The following is a 19531-nucleotide window of genomic DNA, read 5'->3' as shown; positions in this document are numbered from 1 at the left end:
AATGTCTTCTTCTTCTCACCTGTTACGTATTATTTCCTGGAATGTTAATGAAATTACACATTTCATTAACCGCATGAAAGTACTCTCTTATTTACAAACAAAAAGAACTGATATTGCTCTTCTGCCAGAGACTCATTTGGATGCTTTAGAGTCATCTAAATTACGGAAAGATTGGGTGGGAAAAGTTATTCACTGAGGACTGACAACACAATCTCTCCTCAAGAAGGGTCAGCCCGGAAATGTGGAGTGGCTATTCTTTTGAACAAATCTCTATCCGTCACAATTGTCAAGACCTGGGTTGATCCAGGTGGTAGATATGTCTTTGCTAAATTAAAAACAGAAGACAGATTCCTTTGTGTGGGATCACTTTATGCTTCGACGGGAGCTAAACGCTCCTATCTTCTTAGCCTGAATCACTTGTTGGTGGAAATCAGAGCATCCAGTTATGTCATTGGTGGAGACTGGAATCTACCCCGAGACGCAGTTCTAGACAGAACAGGCCCCTTGGATAGATGTGTGAGGCAGACAGAGTCTTACTGGTTGACATAACATCGGACCACGGACTGGTGGACCATTAACGGCTTTGTCATCCTTCAGATCAGAAATATACCTTCCTCTCTTCTGATCATTGCACACAATCTAGAATAGATTATTTTCTCATTTCTCATTCCATAATTGCTATCACTAATGAATCCCATATTTTTGAAGCCACTATCTCTGACCATTGCCCCGTTCTTCTTGCTCTAAAAGTAGGCTTAATCTCACCAGGCCAAAAACCATGGCATATGAATATTCAGAGGTATCGCTCACCCCAGGCTAAAACCAAATTACGTTCTCATCTTTCTGATTACTTAATCAATAATAGATCATCAGTTATCTCCTGCAGAACTATTTGGGCAGCAGCGAAAGCAACTATTCACAGACAACTCATGAGAGATGCAGCTGAGGCAAATAAGTGAGCATCCCTTCGTTATACTGAACTTGAAGCTCAAACTATTTCTCTTACACGTACATATTCATCCCATCCTACCGTACCCCATCGTTGAAATTTAGAATTTGCCAAAATGGCGCTTGATAATCTATATAGTTCTAAAGCTGTGTATGCTCTTCAATGTCTAAAAGGTAGACATTATGAACAAAGGGAGAAAACAGTCTGATTACTTGCAGCACAGTTAAAACAATGTGAGGCAGCCATGCCTATACCAGCAATACGGGCTGAAACAGGTATGACTCTTACAAAACCACAAGAAATAGTCAATGCTTTTGCATCTTTTTATAAAAAACGCTATACTTCTGAGAGCCTGGTGTCTAAAGATCAACTGTCCACATACCTCGCGGATATCGATCTTCCATACCTCACAGATGAAGGCTGAAATTTACTTGATGGCAATATCACTAAAGAAGAAATTGCTGCAGTCAGTGCCAAATTACTTTATCACAAATCTCCAGGTGAGGATGGATTCCATGCAGAATATTATAAATGGTCTGGAGAAGAAACAATTGACACTCTATATTTTGATTTTTCTGAAGCTGTTCAGACAACCTTACTTGGTACTATTTTTAATAGGGCGTTAATTGCGGTTGTCCCTAAACCGAGCAGAGATCCGCTTGCTTGTGGTAGTTATTGCCCTATCTCCCTTATTAATGGAGACATAAACATTTTTGTGAGTATCCTTGTGGCTCGACTTCGCAAAGTCAACCCATCCCTTATACACCATTCACAGGTTGGCTTCGTCCCAGGCCGTTCCTCAAGGAATCATTTTCGAACAATAGCTCATACTTTATGTGCTGCAAAAGAGATGACAGAAGATACTATTGCCCTTTCCTTAGACGCAGAAAAAGCGTTTGACTGCATTGACTGGGGTTTTCTATTTGCCATCAGGAAACTCTTTGGTCGAGGTGATCAGTTTATTTCAAAGGTTCGCCTATTACATGATAATTCTGTAGCCCAATAAATAAATCAGAAAAAGTACCTGTCCAAACGGTATATATGTGGGCCTAAAAAATAGGTCCCTAAATCCACATAAGGCTAAACTGGGACAGAGCGGACAGAGCTGATAACATAAGGCACCAGACAAGGATTATAGATACAAAAATATATATCTCTTATTTATTTTGTTTTTGGACATAGAATTTTTTTCCTTTTTTTTCCAAATACTTTTTAGTCAATGGATACACATACATTCAAGAATAAATAGAGACAACACATATATATATAAAAATCAGTACATTGTTCAATGTCCCACACATGAATATAAATCATGCACACAGACATTCATTCCAAACAACATTCAAAACAACAATTCTGGTCAGGATGGTAAAACTATCCAGTGGTGCTCGAGTAGGTGGTTGACTACTGTATCATCCAGATGGACATAGGCGATACTATAGGAAACGGAAGGCCGACAATTCAGGCGCCAACACGCGTTTCGGTATAGGACCCACACAGGGGCCCCACCTTCATCAGGGCGTAGAACAATAGATAGTGGGGGACATGAGTAATACTTAAAATTCTACCCACATGACAGGGGTCAAGGGGAAGGCACCCTCCACGCTGCTGCCGCTGCGGGATTGACACATTAATAGAACCGGATTTCAGAACCAGCAAGTTCCCGTAGAGACGCTATAGAAGCGCACACGTAACTGGCGCTTGGGCACTAAACTCATCTCTTGGACATCCATGAACCTGAGCATTATGAGGTTCTTTTGTTATTCCTGCGCATCTTCTGGCACGGCGTCTCTGTGACTGACAAATATGCCATCAGCCGTATTCTCATATCCCCTGAATACCCGTCCCTTGATTTGATTGGACCGAGAACCTTTTCACGAATACACCTGGCCACTACTTTTGACGTATAGCAGTTTCCTTGAACATCAGTATCATATTGATAATGTTCCCCTTGACCCCTGTCATGCGGGTAGAATTTTAAGTATTACTCATGTCCCCCACTATCTATTGGTCTACACCCTGATGAAGGTGGGGCCCCTGGGAGGGTCCTATACCGAAACGCGCGTTGGCGCCTGAATTGTCAGCCTTCCGTTTCCTATAGTATCGCCTATGTCCATCTGGATGATACAGTAGTCAACCACCTACTCGAGCACCACTGGATAGTTTTACCATCCTGACCGGAATTGTTGTTTTGAATGTTGTTTGGAATGAATGTCTGTGTGCATGATTTATATTCACGTGTGGGACATTGAACAATGTACTGATTTTTATATATATATGTGTTGTCTCTATTTATTCTTGAATGTATGTGTATCCATTGACTAAAAAGTATTTGGAAAAAAAAGAAAAAATATTCTATGTCCAAAAACAAAATAAATAAGAGATATATATTTTTGTATCTATAATCCTTGTCTGGTGCCTTATGTTATCTGCTCTGTCCGCTCTGTCCCAGTTTAGCCTTATGTGGGTTTAGGGACCTATTTTTTAGGCCCACATATATACCGTTTGGACAGGTACTTTTTCAGATTTATTTATTGGTATTTACCCCGCTTGTACCAGTCCTTCATTGTCGCTTAGGGGTCCCCCTCTCTTAATTGGTTAATCCTGTAGCCCAAGTCAATTGTGGCGCATTTCTTTCTGATCCTTTTCTAGTACAAAGAGGTAATTGTCAAGCCTGTCCCCTTTCTCCCCTTTAATTCTTGTTGGCAATGGGACCCCTTGCCCCGCTCATTCGCCACTCATTGCAGATTCAGGGCATACCTATAGTCTGAGGTGTATCTAAAATATATCTATATGCTGATGACATTCTTCTTACTCTTAAGGATCACTCCCATTTTTTACCAGCCCAACTTGAGATCATTGATAAGTTTTCAATTCTTTCTGGTTATAAGGTGAATTGGGACAAATGTGAAGCTCTTCCACTCTCATCCGGTACAACAAAAGCATCAATTGAGGGATACCCCTTTTGCTGGAAATCGTCACAATTAGAATATTTTGGAATCCTGGTCAATCGTGGATTGGAAAGTATGATCTCAGATAATCTCTCACCCCTTATAACGCAAATGGAAACTGATTTTGCCAAATGGTCTCTTTTGGGTTTTTCTATGTGTGGTAGACTACAGGCAGTAAGAATGGTCACTATACCTCACTTCACTTATGTTCTCAGAATGCTTTCAATTGTAGTTCCTCTTTCCACATTACGCTGGGTTGATGCTCGAATTCGAGCCTTTGTTTGGGGATCTATGTGACCTTGCCTAGCTGCTGCCAAATTAATAGCTTGTCCCTCCCATAGTGGTCTAGGTTTACCATCACTGGAGCATTATTCTTTAGCCCTGCACCTATCACAATTGACTTATTTGCTCCCAGGTGTGACTGACCCTCCACAATGGGTCATAACAGAGTACTCATTACTTAATCCTGTTGATGGCTTTTAATGTTTATATGGATCCAGCAACCCACATACATTTCCTCCGCATCCTGTGATTCAAGCTACATATCAAGCATGGCATGGAGCACATCATCTCCTAAATTCATCGTTTGCACTCTAAAGACCCAATTTTGGGTAATGAAAGTATTCAAATAAATGGCCACGCGCTTTACTGGTACAGTTGGAAATCGAGTGGAATCTGGACAATAGATCAGGTCATACTAAATGGAGAGTTGGAATCCTTTGATCTACTTAATGAGAAATTTGATCTCCCATTACACCAGTCTTCACGATACTTGCAATTACAACACTGTTTGAGGCGATGTCTGGGTCCTTTTCCTTGGATATTAGGATCATCTCCGATACTTGACTACGTCCTAATTGGTGGACGACAGAGAGGTGTGTTGTTGGGATTATAGTCTACTTTAAATAATCACTTGTACTCACAACCACTTCCTAATTCTCTCCGAGAAAAATGGCTGGAACGCTTACAAATTACTGTACATGAAGAAGTCTGGCCAGACATAATAAAAGCCTTAGACAAAGGTACCCGGGAGGCATATTTGAAATTTTGTCTTTTCAAAACTCTACATGACTGGTACTGGACACCTCTGAAATTACAACGAGCAGGACTATTACTACACTCTAAGTGCTGGAGATGTTCTTCAGATAACTATGATCTTCCTCATGTACTCTGCAGCAAATGTCCTTCTATACAATGTTTTTGGACTTAAATAGGGGTTTCTCTAAAGGAAACAATTCCCCTCCGACTTCCCCTAACCTCTTCCATTATCTTATTACATGACTTTGGGAGTCTACCTGACATTACACGCCCTTGCGTCGTCTTTTACCGACTGCACTTTCTACAGCTAAAATGTGTAACCTTAGATTGTGGCAATAATCCAGTCCTCCCTCAAAAGAGGATTGGTTGGTAGCACTGATCCAAACGTCATCCCATGAACGTGTACTATATGGGCTACGAGATCAAGAAGAAATGTTCCAACAAGTATGGGCTCCTTCCCTCAAAGATTCTTGGTGTTTTCTTTTATTACCTTATTACCTTACCCCTTTCTTCCTTCTCTCTATCTTATCTTTTCTCCTTCCTTCTTTCATTCTCTTTTGTCTTTCTCCCGGTAAGGAGATGGCTTTCCTTCTCATTCATCTTTCTATTCATTTTTCTACATATTCACCTCTCTATTTATTCATCTATCTATTTATTTATTTATCCATATGTTTATATATTTATATATATTTATTTACTTCACTTATTATCTATTTATTTATTTATTTATCTATTTATGCCTATTTATAACATTTTATGATCTTCCATTATTCTTAATATTTATCATATATTTTACATCTACTATTCTACAGATCCAAATGTATTTATTTGTCCTATCCACTTTCTATTACATCTAATTTATTTCATGGCAATAAGTAATCAGAGATATATATTTCTAAGCATATTCTATACAGTAAACTGTATCCTTTTCCTCTACCATTTGTTCCTCCTTTCCCCTTCCTCCTTCCTTTTGATGTAGTTTTTCTCTCCTCTGTAGCACGCTAACATATGTATTGATAACTGATCCTTGTTGATTCATTATATTATGCTACACTTACTGTATTATCTACTTTTTACATTTTCTATACAGAATTATGACACAAAAAAAGAATATATCTGCGCATTGAGAAGTATTTTTTTGTAACAGTTTTCAAACATACATTTAGAAACATTAAATCTTCCCCCCACCTTGTCAACAATGCCAATAGTGAACCAAGACGTAAGTCGGTTATGTGCACTCTTTGGGTGGCCTGGGCTCTTATTATACATGAACCAGATTATAGGGGGAAAGGAGCTGGCCTAAAGGATAGGGCAGTCGACCTTGAATCTGGGGAGCTGTGTTCGAGTCTTGGCAATGACACTGAACATCCTGTGATTCTGGGCAAATCCCTCAATCTCCCTATGCCTCACAAAAATGAATGTGTGTTCATGTATAGCAACTGTGCTATGTAAAGCGCTCTGATACCCGATTCGGGTCAAGTTCGCGCTACATAAAACTCCGTAAAAAAAATAGTTTATTAAATCAAACATAGGAGAAGGTTTGGAAGAACACATCCTGAATTCATGTATTTCAAGATCCTCCTATATGTGATAATGAAGAAAAGGGAGGGAAAGTAAAATAAAACTATTGCCTAGGATTATACAATTTGGCTAGGTGGAGAAGCTGGGATTAATTCTAGGTTTTCTGGTTTCACATTGTGCAATTCAGCCACTAGATGTATGTGCTTTGCTTCCCCTACAACTACTTTACCACCAGTTCCCCCCACCACTGACCGCCACCCTGCAGACATCAATGCAGCCCTTGGTCACATCCCAGACCAAACATTTTTGCCCCAGGGAAAATGTTTGTGAGTACCCTGGTCTACAGGAAGGATCTGCAGTCTGCAGGCCCAAAGGTATTAACCCTGAAAGATAGCTCAGAAGGGTCAGCGCCTTCTCTAGCTGGCACTGGCAGCTCACAGGTTCAAGTGCCGGCTGTCTTGGTTCAGCCTTTCATCCATTCTAATGGCGATAAAATGCATACTAGTGAGATTGTGGTGATGCAGTATTGCCCTGTGTCTGTTGAAATGAGACGGCCACGTCTGCTCACTCTTATCAGAGGGCAGACAGTGCTAGGTCACGGTTGTGAAGTGATAACTGCACTGTCTCTAAATGACTGTGAGCTGATGGGACGTGTAGGGCACATTTGTTTGATTTTTTTATAGATTATGTATGAGAATACCATATTATAGCGTGCTGCAATTCATCAGGATGGTTTCTGTGCACACCTTCAGAGGCGCGGTCCATGGGAGTTGACTTTTGAAAAAAAGTGGGACATACACCCACCAATAGCCATTTGCAGGCTACAATTTAAAAAATGGCACACACAAAAGCCAATCCAAAACATGGGAGGAGTCAGACCCCACAAAGCACTTACAACAGATCGCCTGACAGCGCAAGCACTGTAGCCTTGTCCTAAAAATGTATTCTGTTGCCCAACACTTACATTCTTTTCACCTATTCTCACACACCATTCACTCTGTACATTTACTCATCATTTACTCTGCACATTCACCCTGACATTGCGCTGGTAGTCACATTCTGCACACCCACCACTCACACAGTGCTGACTCTGCACTCACACACCAATCACATACCTCTCACCCAGCACCCACACCTCTCACCCTGAACTCAAACCACTTACCCTGCACTTATTCTACTGGTATACTGCTCACCCGATACTCGCACACCTCTTACCTTGTACAGGGTAACATCACTCACCTTGTACGCGTACACTCACACAATTCTCAATCTGCACTGAACACACATCAATCACCATGCATTAAGACACTTTCACCCTGCACTCACACACATATCAACTTTAATTCACTCACCACTCACCTTGCACAGAGAACACTCACATCACTCTTCCTGCACTTATACACTGCTCAAACCTTTTATTATGAATCCAAAAGTGAAACCTGATGTATTGACCAATGCTTATTATGAGTAGGAACTAAAACATGTTTTCTATTTTAAGGCCATTTAAGTAGTCTGTTAAGTGGTAAGTCTTTTGGCAGTTACTCTCATTATTGGCCCAGTAATTAAAATGTGGGCCGATAAGTAAGAATGCAAGAGGTTGAGGTTGGTGCAAAAACTCTATTTTTTATCATTAAAATGTTGGTGCCTGAAATACTATAGCAAGGAAGTTTAGAATATTGATATTTTCTTTTTATTTTATATTTTCTTCTCATATATTTTTCTTCGAAAATTCTTCTGAATCCGAAGGTCAACCTGGACACAGCACGTTATACACCTTCAACACATTTTTGTTAAATAACTCTTTCCTTAAATAAAAAAACTGTTTCGCCTCTGCATTTTACCACGTTTCAATACGGGTTTTGATGAACCAATGTTAGTTTTTCTATTTTGCAATGCTCTTCTGCTCTTTCCATTTTTCCTTGTTTAAACACGTTGTGGTCTAGGCTTCTTTCCTGTTCTTATGATTGAAGTCTAGCAATGTGGCATTTATTTATTTTGGCACTCTCCAGTTACTATTAACCTAGTTTGGTACATATGTATCAACCATTTTACTTAGCCATACTCGTATTATATTTATCTTATTTGCACACGTTACATATTTACCATTTAGAGTTCCTACTCCTTTGTAGTATGAGGTTCCCATTCATTTATGATGGTCCATTATAATGATTAGGCCATACCTTGTTTCTGTATTGGTACTTCTATCCTCTCTGTACGATTGTCTTACTTAACTAGTTGCACTTTTTTCTAGAGTACTGAATCCTTACCGCGGATCAGTCAATAGGGGATGAATTTTAGTCTCCTAATTCCTCCAGCATTGCATCAGACCCACGACTGAGAGGTCAGTAGGCTCCCTTTTTAGGTCTCGCGAGCCAAAGGCTCGAAGAGACATTTTATATGTGGGATTTTCAAAGTGCTACTCACAGTCTTTTGGCTGGCCTAAACCTTGAGTGCACGATCACATGCACGTGCACAGCTGCTCCTCTGCTCATTGCATTCCCCCCTCCCTTCTCACCCAGCCCTTTGATGTTTTGCTCGATTACTTTCACTTTCGCCGCTTTGACCCTTGCATTCCCCCCTCCCTTCTCACCCAGCCCTTTGATGCTCTGCTCGCATCTCCCTCCTCCCTGGGCGTGAAGTGGAGACAGAGCCATCCTGCTTGATTAATGGCTTGTTAACATTTCTTTTCATTCTTGTAGCATGAGCTAAAAGGGTTGCAGACGGCGGCCACATGAAAGATCTGCTTGTTTTGGACTCGAGGGTCCAAGAGTTTCTTTGAGCCGGGCCAGGCCTCTGGCTCCAGCTTTCAAAGGCTCACAAACCTATAGTTAAGGCACTGCGCTGTTGTGCCAATCTGCCCATGTGCCAGTTTCTTTTCAGATGGCAGAATCAAGCACACTGTAGAAAAGAAACAAAATACCACCTTTTATTGTCTCCATTTGGTAGGAGACTAAACTTACAATGAAAATGAAGCCTTTTAACTGCGCATGCGCAAGTGAATGAACAACATACAAAGAATGATTGGTAATGGAGATGATCAAACAAAATGTAATAGCAAAGAGCACGTGTTTTGCAGGCACACTAGGGAAGTCGCTATTTTCGTATGCGGTTTTTACAACTTGATTTTGCGTTCTTTCTAAAAGTGTTGCTTTTCGTCATTCCAAGAAGCAACTGTTACGGGCCTGGGCGTCACTCTTGCATGTTGGCCCTCAGTCCCAAGGCTCCCTACCAGTAGATGGCTAAAACAAAAAATCTGCATCGGGAGCGAAATTTTCTCCGCAGTTTTCGTCAGAAAAAGATGGCATCTTTATTTTGTTTTGTTTCGCAATAGTTGCAATAACGCATCCGATGCACCAGGGAACGGTTGTTTTGGACGACAAGCCCTAATTAAGCAAACCTGCGACAACTGTATCGTTAAAGAAAACGTTAACAGTAATTTGAGTCTTGGGACCGTCATCTTGGAAAAGGAAAACAACACTGCGCGCAGCACCTTTACAACACACAACATTCGGTGCCAGCAGCAGGGAGGGCATGGTGAAATTAATTAAGAGTGTTAAAGGCAATACTATTCACTTTGTGTTTCCGATATAATCAACTGAAATATATTAATTAACACAAATGTTAATTCAAAGCAGGTTAAAACTAGGCCTGGGCGAAATTTAAATCATGGTGGTGTCATTCTTATCATTTCAGGGATTTTGCATTAGGCTTGTTTTGTGAACTTTCAAAAATGATACCATTATTACGCCACTTCATGTAATTACACGCCATTTACGGCAAAAAGGTACAGTGAATCAACCATTTGCAGTATAAATTTACTGCAAATGAACGGGAACAACAGAACGCAAGTGGTTTCTTTTTGCTGTTTTTTAGTGCAAATTGTGCCCCAAGCATTAGTAAATGCATCACTTTAGCTTAGGTTTTTATTTTGGTTTTTTTTTGGGTGGAGTTTTATAGAGCGCAAATTAGACACGGAGGTATCAGAGCGCTTTACATGAGCACCAGTTACGTTACATACGGACACATTCATTTCTGTTAGGCACGGGGAGAATAAGTGATTTGCCCAGAATTACAGAATGCTGAGCACGCCCCTTCCGAGACTCGAACTCGGTTCCCCAGCTCCGAGGTCAACCGGCCTAGCCGATAGGCCACATTCTCTCCCCAAAGTGATGACTAATGAGCTGTTTTTTAGGTCTCGCCTGAGACAGCACTTTAGCGCTGCTCTCGCGAGAGCTTTTGTAAATGGGGGATCTGGAAGTGCAAACGAGTGCTTTCAGGCCTCCAAATACAGTGCATGTGCGTCGGCCGGGCGCGCGCACCATTTGGAAGGCTGAAAGCACTCGTTTGCTTTCACTTTCGCGGGGCGCACGGCCGCTTTGATGTGATCGCGATTGCGATCACTTTCACACAGTGCATGTGCGCCGGGCGCGCGCACCATTTGGCAGCCTGCGTGTACATTTCGTGGGCGCTTTGATGTTCTCAGTGAGCCGCGCGGCCACTGCGAACATCAAAGCGCCCGCGAAATGTACACGCCATTTGCCACCCCCTCCCTGGCTCTGTCTACAAAATAATGGCGATGGACTTCAACGGCCCCCTAGAAGCCGCTTCTATTTTGCGCTGCTTTCCAAGCTTCTTAGAGCGAGATCCCCATTGGCTTTGGAGAGCGCGCATTCCAGGCAGCATATGCGTTGTAAATTGCATTATTGTTTCTTTAATTTAGATGGCATGCATCTGAAATGAGGCTTGATTCTTTCCTTTTCTCACTTTGTTTGCACACCAGGCACTTTAAATAAAAATAGTGCGGCATAGGGGCCCATCCCTCTTTTATTTCAAGGGTTTTCCTGTAAATCCCCCGCCAGCACTAAATGAGAGCTACAACAACTGAAATGATCGCATAGTCCCCGGTGCGAGGGTCTGAGCGCCCACGTGATTTTGTGCACCACTACAGCGTGCGCATTTCAAAGAAAGTAGTGTTTGTGTTACCTACCCCTCGAGCATTACTACCACTGCTTCCACCTCCAAACTCACGCACCTATCTCTTTTACCACGGGCCTTGCTGTGGGAGGAGGCGAGTCAGTTGGAGGATTTCCTTAAACTGCCGGGTGTGTGCGTCTGTCACCTTTTTTTTGTATAATTTTGCACGTGTTCGGACGATGGTTGCTCTCTGATTCTTAAGAGCTCAATGTTATTTTGGCACTATTTTCGATTCTGCCTTAATGAAAATGAATACAGGGGCCATCCCTCCCAATGGTTGCCATTTATCTTGTTTGTACTAGTACATGTATTTTCAAATTGGCAACAACTGTTTCTTTTGCAGCACTACTCTTAGGCTTTCTCTCACTTTGACCTTTTCAGCTCTTAACTCACTGGTTTCCAAAACGGGTTTTTTGGTTCACTCTTTCGTTCTTGATATTTAAATTAGTGTTTTTTCTGCACCATCCTTTGGGTCCTTCTCCTCCTTGGACATTTTGCTACCTCACTGTTTTTTAACTTCTTATCACATTAGGATTTCAAATTTTAGTTGTGCCAGTCTTAATTAAGGACCATGTTACAGAAATACAATGCTGATAGGTGTTATTTGTTGTATGACCCTTGCAGCCCTGAAGAAGCCCGCATCTGGGCGAAACGCATTGGCTGTTCTGTTTCTGTACCAGGAGCACATCTTGAATAAAAAACAAAAGAATCTCAAACAACGTTGTGATAATTCTTCTCTGTATCTCCTCAACTCATGAATTCACTGTGAATTATTTTCTGTAATATTGCCTCTCATACACCTGTGATAAGGTGGTGAAGTCCTTTGTTGGTCTTCACTGGCAGTGAGAGACAGGTAGCTCCTGATTCAATGTCTCCACTTCTCCTGTTCAAAGAGTCAAATGAATCTACATGTCTGCCATGGAATCGACAAAGCCTGAATATATCACAATATAAGGTATGGCGGTGGGGAGTGCACAGGTTGTTAATATGAGTACACACCAGTTGTTCTCTGGTTAGGAGCAGCCACTCACCAGAAGTAAACATGTGACAGGGACAGGACAACTACCCTCAGAAAGATATGCCTCCACTAGAACTGGTGCACTCTGCTAGATAAGACTTTGTCCTAATCTTGCCCAAGATTCAAAAGAGCAGCCTCAGACTGTGCCTAGTCATTTGCGAAATATTAGAAAGCAAGATGACCGTCCCCAGTCAGACACATCTGACAGCTGCACTGATAAAATGTCTGTATGCCTGTGCAATGGGAAACTTGTGTCATGAATAACAGTTACAAACAAGCACTTACAACAACCAGTGACTGACGTGGACTAAACCGTTCTTTCTCCATGTGTTGACCTTAGTGGCTATGTTACTTTAGCCAGACTTTATAAATGGCACGTACACCCAGAGGTTATCTTGGGGCTACAAAAGACACACCTTAATCCACTAGCCTCCTCTGCTGGTATGCAGAGAGCTAAAGCAGTCTCTAAGTAACTTCTACCACAACTAGACATCGTGGGCCAAATCACATAAAGGAGCATAGGAACTGTTGGTTTGATGAATGGTCAATGCTATGTGTTTGTGCCATATAGTATTCTGAAGATCTAGACTAAACTCCATAAATACATAATTTGTTCCTATCATTACTTTGAGGAGACGATTAACTGTAACAGGGTCCAAGGTATTTGTGAATCTTTGACAGTGGTAATGATTTTGCTGCACTGCCTTTGGTAGCAATCATAGCATTATTTCTGGTAGTCTATACATGAAGCCACTTAACAACAATAGCATAAAACAACAAGAATGAAACAAGACAATTCAGCAGCACAGCAAACAAACAAGCAAACACAAAAGAGAAATGCACTAGTACGACAGTGTCAACTCAACCCAACAAAATACAACATAAAAAACAAACAAATGCATAATTCAACTAAAAAACAATACAGAAGTCTAATGGTGGTGTGTTTTATTGCTGTGTTGCTGTTATGTTGTTAATTGGTGTGAAGGTGTATTTTGTTGGTATTTTCTTCTGTTGTATTACAGTTATGTTATTGTAATGTAGTGTTGTTGTTTTACCTCCACTGCAACCCCTATACTGAAACAACGTAAACATGGACATAGTCTTATTACACAGTATTGTTGGTACAAATCCATTTTCATGAAACAGTGATTGAAAAGCTATGCTATTTATCACCTAGGTCTCATAGTTGGAGACATTGTGGCACAAGGACTAATTGTTCTGATCCTACCAGTATGAGGCACTTTAGAAAAAACTTGTAGATCTGCTGGTCATAGGACCAGAGCGCCCCCTGTAACTTTAAGACCCCTTCCTCGGTGGAGTCCAGTAGGTCGTTGTATTCCTTTCTTGTATTGTACTCACCATACCATCTCCCACTGTACTAAGTGTTCGGGTCCTACCAGTATGAGGCACTTTAGAAAAAGCTTATAGATCTGCTGGCCATAGGACCATAGCCCCCCCCTGTACCATTTAGAATCCATCCTTGGTGGAGTCCAGTAGGTTTTTGTATTCCTTTCTTGTATTGTACTCACCATACCATCTCCCACTGTAAATAACTGCAATGTCCTCATTCTGAAAGAGACAACATTACAGATTTAGACCAATACCTTATCAAGGGTACATAAACATACTAAAGCAACAAAACTGACAATGCAGTTACATTTGCAGCTGAACAGAACAGTGTTGCCAAAAAAAAAGAGACAGTGTGTAACTCCCTTACGATTGGCACCACCCCATGAAAAGTAGCGGGCGTTGTTCAGTTTTCAGTACAGGTCATCTCAGTATCACTCACCACGGTCATCGTTCCTTGTAACAATAGTGAATTTCAAGACACGCTGTGGATCCCCATAACATTAGCATCTCCATTACCAATCCATTCCTTTTCCCTGTCACAGCCTTTACATCATGAAGGTGAGTCATGCCCAGAAAATAGACAACTGTGCTGGCCCTTTAAAGTTACCAAAATTTGTAAGCCCCTCCTATAGCCATTAAGATGAGTAGAGCTGGTTTGCTATTTGACCCTAGTGGGGTACAAAGCAAGGAACTGCTTTCCTAAACCTCCAGAGAATTTGTAAGGCTGTGTGCACAGTGACTAAACCACACATGGATCATGTTTGTGTGGTGTTTCTGCTGGAATTTTGGGGTTACCATAGAAATTGGGGTAACAGTCTATACTGTTAGGGAGAAATGATGACCTCTCCAGTTATGCCTGGGACTAGCCTTGATGAGTGACAGTGCCTAAGTCTGCTCGATTGGCCAGGGAGTGTCTGAGTGTTCTGATGTTTTCCAGAGGAGACACTTTTTTCAGAGGGGGATTTGACAGGTGAGTTGTCAGCATTGTATTACTGTGGGACCTAAGCCCTGCACCCCTAGCATAGGGGGCTGCAGCAAGATCTCATCTGGGTGTGCCCAAGCTTTGCCAAGGGTCATGTGGAGAAAAGGATGGACCCCAGGGGACCAAAGGACTTGAGCGCCATAGACCTAAGTGCTGCATGGTCTAGCACTAGACTAGGTCTCAGACACCAGTGGGTAGATCACCCAAGGTGACCCTTGTCCAAAGACCATCTTCAAAAGCTGCAGAGAAGCACAAAATAACAAGCATTTGCAATGCAATAGGTCACGCATAACTGAAAGTTTGAGCTATTGGCATTGCATTAATATTTGCAACGGAAATAGCGCCAATGTTTTGTAATACAACCCCTATTGTATTGCAAATACTTGTTTTCACATGCTACGGTTGTTTTCTGTCTTGTTCACTGTTGACAGGCACTTTACTCAATAGCTTCCTCCACTTTATCCAGGAGAAATGGTAAGTCAAGTTGAGCATTGTTGTGCTCCATAATGGACTCAAATGCAGATGGTGACAGCTGTGGTACAAGATATTTCCCAGCTGCTCCTCAGAAAGGAGTAAGTAAGTAGGTAAATTTTACGATGCACAATATGCATATATTAAAGACATATAAAAATAGAACTTCCTTATTCATAGTACAATAAGTAAAACAGAGTTAAAATCCGCATTTGTACTGTAAATAAGACAGTATTAAAATCCTCATAAAAAAGTGCACCCATGATTTTTGCAGTCTTAAAAGCACTAGAATGCTTGCGTGTCAGAGAGTTCGGGTAGGAATAAGTTGTCAAATTTAGCTGCTGACCTATCTTTAGCCCTCCGCTGTCCTTGTTACTGTACTCAGTGCATTGATTTAAAGTGCCAGGACAGCAATAGGGTGCTCTTTTTAGGCTAAGTGGGATGAACTTCGAATGATTGATTGCCGGTTTTAAAGTGCTTGAGCAGCCATAGAGTACACTTAAAAGATTTTGCGGGACAAATCTCAGATGATGCCTGGTTCCACTGTGTTAGTTTGGCTTGTGACCAGAGGTGCTGAGTTTTTGAGTTTCTGCAACGCTATCAAAATGTTTTTTAAGCCGGCAGTTTAGTTGTACTACAGATGGATTGAAGCACAGCTTTACTGCCTGCAAGTCCTGATGCTGTGCTGCTTAAATATTGGTCTTAATAAAGTACACCTTATATCCCCTAGAATATGGCAAATACAGATGACGTGAATAAGGTCCTCAGTGCCGTGTCCGCACAGACAACAGGTCTGGTCACCTCCTCTTCTTTCCCATTGGGGTAGAAGCGGGGTAATCGGAACGACACCTAGACAGAGCTTTTGAAATTTTTTGTTGGTTACCATTTTTATTCCCATTTTAAAGTAGGATTGGGGTTTGAGGGCTTCATAGTTGTTGAGCACTACCCAGCCGTGTGCCCTTTTGGCGAGTGTTTCTTTGTCCTCTAAGTCAGATATCAGTTGAGTTGCCTTTGTCAAAGTTTTTCTTTTTTTTGTTTCACATTTTTATTGAAGTCAAACTTGTCACATTCAGAATTGCAGTTGCATATATTCCATTACAGATAAGGCATTTATATAACAACATTTATCATGCACATTGTTTTAGACCATCAGTACATGTTCACGATACCCCCCTTTTTGACATTTCCAATTCTACCGTTGGTGAAATACACAATTCCCCTCTATATGCATTCCACCCGCCCCATTTTTTGCCCCATTTTTTAGGACAGCCCCAGGATTTATAGACCTCTTTTTCAGCAATCATACATTTGTGCATTTCTGCCACCCAGCCTATTGTCAATGGTCAATCTGCTGCCCCCCATTTCATAGCTATTGCTCTCTTCACAAATGTGTAGCCTAAGGTGGCTAATTACTGCTCTATTTCTGTTAAGTCAGTGGCCTTCCAAATGTTTAAAATCCCCATTCGTGGTGTTAGAGTGAATTGTTTCCCCAACGCGTCTTGCAGCTTCTCCATGGCTCTCTCTCACAGTGGTCATATCTAGGGGCAGTCCCATAGAATATGATAAAATGTCACCTCTTGGTTACATCTACGCAGACAGAGTGTGTCCTGCCTTGATCCTATTTTAGCTAGGGTTACTCCGGGGAAGTATGTTCTGTGCAAAACACTTAGTTGAATCAATCTAAAACGATGATTTATGGCTGCCTCTCTGGGCGACATCAATGCAGCCTGCTAATCATCATCGTCGATCGGCCCCAAATCTGCTGCAGAGTGTGGAAGGGGTCTGGTAAATTGTTGCACAATTTTCGATTTGTGAGTGAGATGGATTTGTCTGGGAGAGGTTCTGAAAATATCCGGTCCTCCAAGAGAGATGACTCTGGCAGTGTTGTTAAGATTGGGAGTGCTGTCTTAAGAGCATGGCAATCTGTAGATATCGAAATATCTCACCCGTGCCAGTTTGTGTTTCGTTTGTAATTCTTTGAATGTGAGAATCTTACCCTTATGTATGAGATCCCCTATGGTGGACAGTCCAATGATGTTCCATTTGTCAAAACCCCTATGGTGACAAAGCAAACCCAGCTGCTGAGAAGACCACAAGGGTGTAGCTTTCGTCAATACTCCTGTCCAGCCCAGACGCTTATTTGCCTTATGCCAATTGGTGATCATTTGAGCCATAGGGCCCAGATATCTCCCTTTATAGACCTTTGTGTAGAGGGCCCCAAGATAAACCTCTCGTCCCGTCTGATATCTTTCTAGTCTGTAAGCTGGGTTCATAGGATGGCCATACAGCCATTGATTAATTGCCACCAGTTGTGATGCCCAATAATAGAGCCGTATATCTGGGAATGTGATTTACCCGTCGTACCACCCCTTTGTCAATTTCCCTGGAGCTATTTGCGATGTACCTCCATCCCACAAGAGTGTAGGGACCTCCTCCTCCACACTATTAAAATATGAGTGGGGGGCTAGGTATGGGCAACTCTGAAGCAGATCAAGAAATCGCGGCGGACATTGACAACCAAAAAAAAAACGTGGTTGGCAAAATTACGTAGGACATAAAGGAAATCAATGACTGCAGGCCTCCACAAGATGGCGCCACGTTACCACGCAGAGGCGGATGGCTCACGGCACAAACGTGCACTCTCTGTCCCTGCACAACAATGCAGACGTCACCAGGAGACAATAATGCAGGAGGCAACCAGGAGCAAGATGAAAGTGAGTGGCGCGTGCACCGAATCCCACTCGGATTCAAAAGGAAATAGTATCGTTTAACAGATTAGCAGTTCCTTCCCCACGTTTTCTTCATATAGCCAGCACTAATTTTCCCAAATCTACAGGTGTCTCCCACACAGTAGAAACATCGCAGCCAAATGCACCATTATGTGCCCTTCTTAACTGCAGAACGCCTGGTTAAAAAAGTGCTCGACAGTCTCTTGGTTTTTTTTTAAGACGAAGGCGGTTAAACTGGCAAGAAATAAAACAAATGTCTTACCGATTCCGTTTGTCACTACTAATCCACACGCACCTTGGAACTTGTAAAAATAGTTCAGATTGATGATCCAACACGATCCATAACGTGCCTTCTTACAAGCTTTATAGATGATGTTAGTCACGCAAGTTAAACACGCAGATTTAATTACGAAAGCACAATTTCTCTCCGTTGTCTTTTGTCAACAGACTTGCACTCTGACCTCACGTCGACCTTGAATGCTTTTAGGATGTACTTCTCCCAGCCAAAGTGAATGTTTCAACATCCGTGCATTGCTTTAAAACCACATTGCCGGTTCACTGTATTTCCAAGAATGTAGAATGTACTTCATGTGAAAAGTACACAAACATCAACGTGCCTCCCTTTAACATTTTTTTGGGATGACATCAGATGGTCGTCAGACTGATTAACGTCACACTTAAATATCTTCTGGTCTTCAGTATATCGTTCAGGCATTGTGTAAATCACAAATGCTAAATGTCACCACATGTGGATTGTCAAATCAAAATCCCAGAACAAAACGTTCATTTAATACAGTCTGCAGGCAGGTTTCAAGCCATTCAAGGCAGCTAATGTCTAACGCCCAACACATACCTCTGTGGACTGTCTGTTGGAAAAGACACCGGTGGGGCATCCAAGGCGTTGCGCAGGCTTAATTTTCAGGCTTCTTTTCAGACACTGGCCATCTTCTTTTAGTTCCTTCTTTCAGTTCCTTGTTTCTTGGTCCTTCACGTGTGGTTCTTTTAAAAATCGTCTCCATTTTTGTAATTGAAGAAAAGTGCTGTCATCATAGGTAGACCAGGAGCCAGGGATGTAGTTAAGTAGATTTATTAGATCAGGTAAGTTGGTACAGGGTGCCCCACCGGGAGCAGCATCCTGCTGCTCAGCCCCACTCAGTCTAACTGCTCACTCCTTCAAAGCATGCACACACACCCAACATTCCATGACCTCACACTCATGCAGGCTGAGCAGCCAGGACTAGGAAGTATAAGTAAGATATAACACCGCCATCACCACGAATCTGCCCTCTGGGATAGCCCATGTATAAGTGGGTGTAAGAGCTAGGTTCTTCCGCACCAGGATACCTGCGTCCCTGGAACCGGATGTAAACCCTGTGTGAACCAAAAGCTTGTAGCCCCACCTATTGAGGGCCTTGCAGTTATTACCCACTAGGTGCGTTTCCTACAGCAATACTAAATCAGGCGCCAGTCTCTTGAGGTATTGCGACACTACTCCCCACTTTATTTTGTCTCCCAGACCGTTTACATTCCTCGTCATAATGGACAATT

At 42.0% G+C, this 19531-nt stretch overlaps 1 protein-coding gene across 5 annotated transcripts in view; it reads right to left on the bottom strand.

Annotated features, from left to right (window-relative positions):
- LOC146839631 (uncharacterized) overlaps nt 1-19531 on the bottom strand; it is a 606426-nt gene that overhangs the window by 30446 nt on the left and 556449 nt on the right. For all 5 annotated transcript variants that reach the window (XM_085651721.1, XM_085651726.1, XM_085651724.1 and 2 more), the window contains one exon: nt 13981-14020. In XM_085651721.1, coding sequence (XP_085507847.1) covers nt 13981-14020 — 40 coding nt within the window. The remainder of the gene's footprint in view (nt 1-13980; nt 14021-19531) is intronic.

Source organism: Triturus cristatus, chromosome 4_1 (genome assembly GCF_964204655.1).
Source record: "Triturus cristatus chromosome 4_1, aTriCri1.1, whole genome shotgun sequence".
Classification (NCBI taxonomy): Eukaryota; Metazoa; Chordata; class Amphibia; order Caudata; family Salamandridae; genus Triturus; species Triturus cristatus.
Note: the sequence above shows the minus strand (reverse complement) of the source record. Positions and strands in the feature narration are given on the sequence as shown.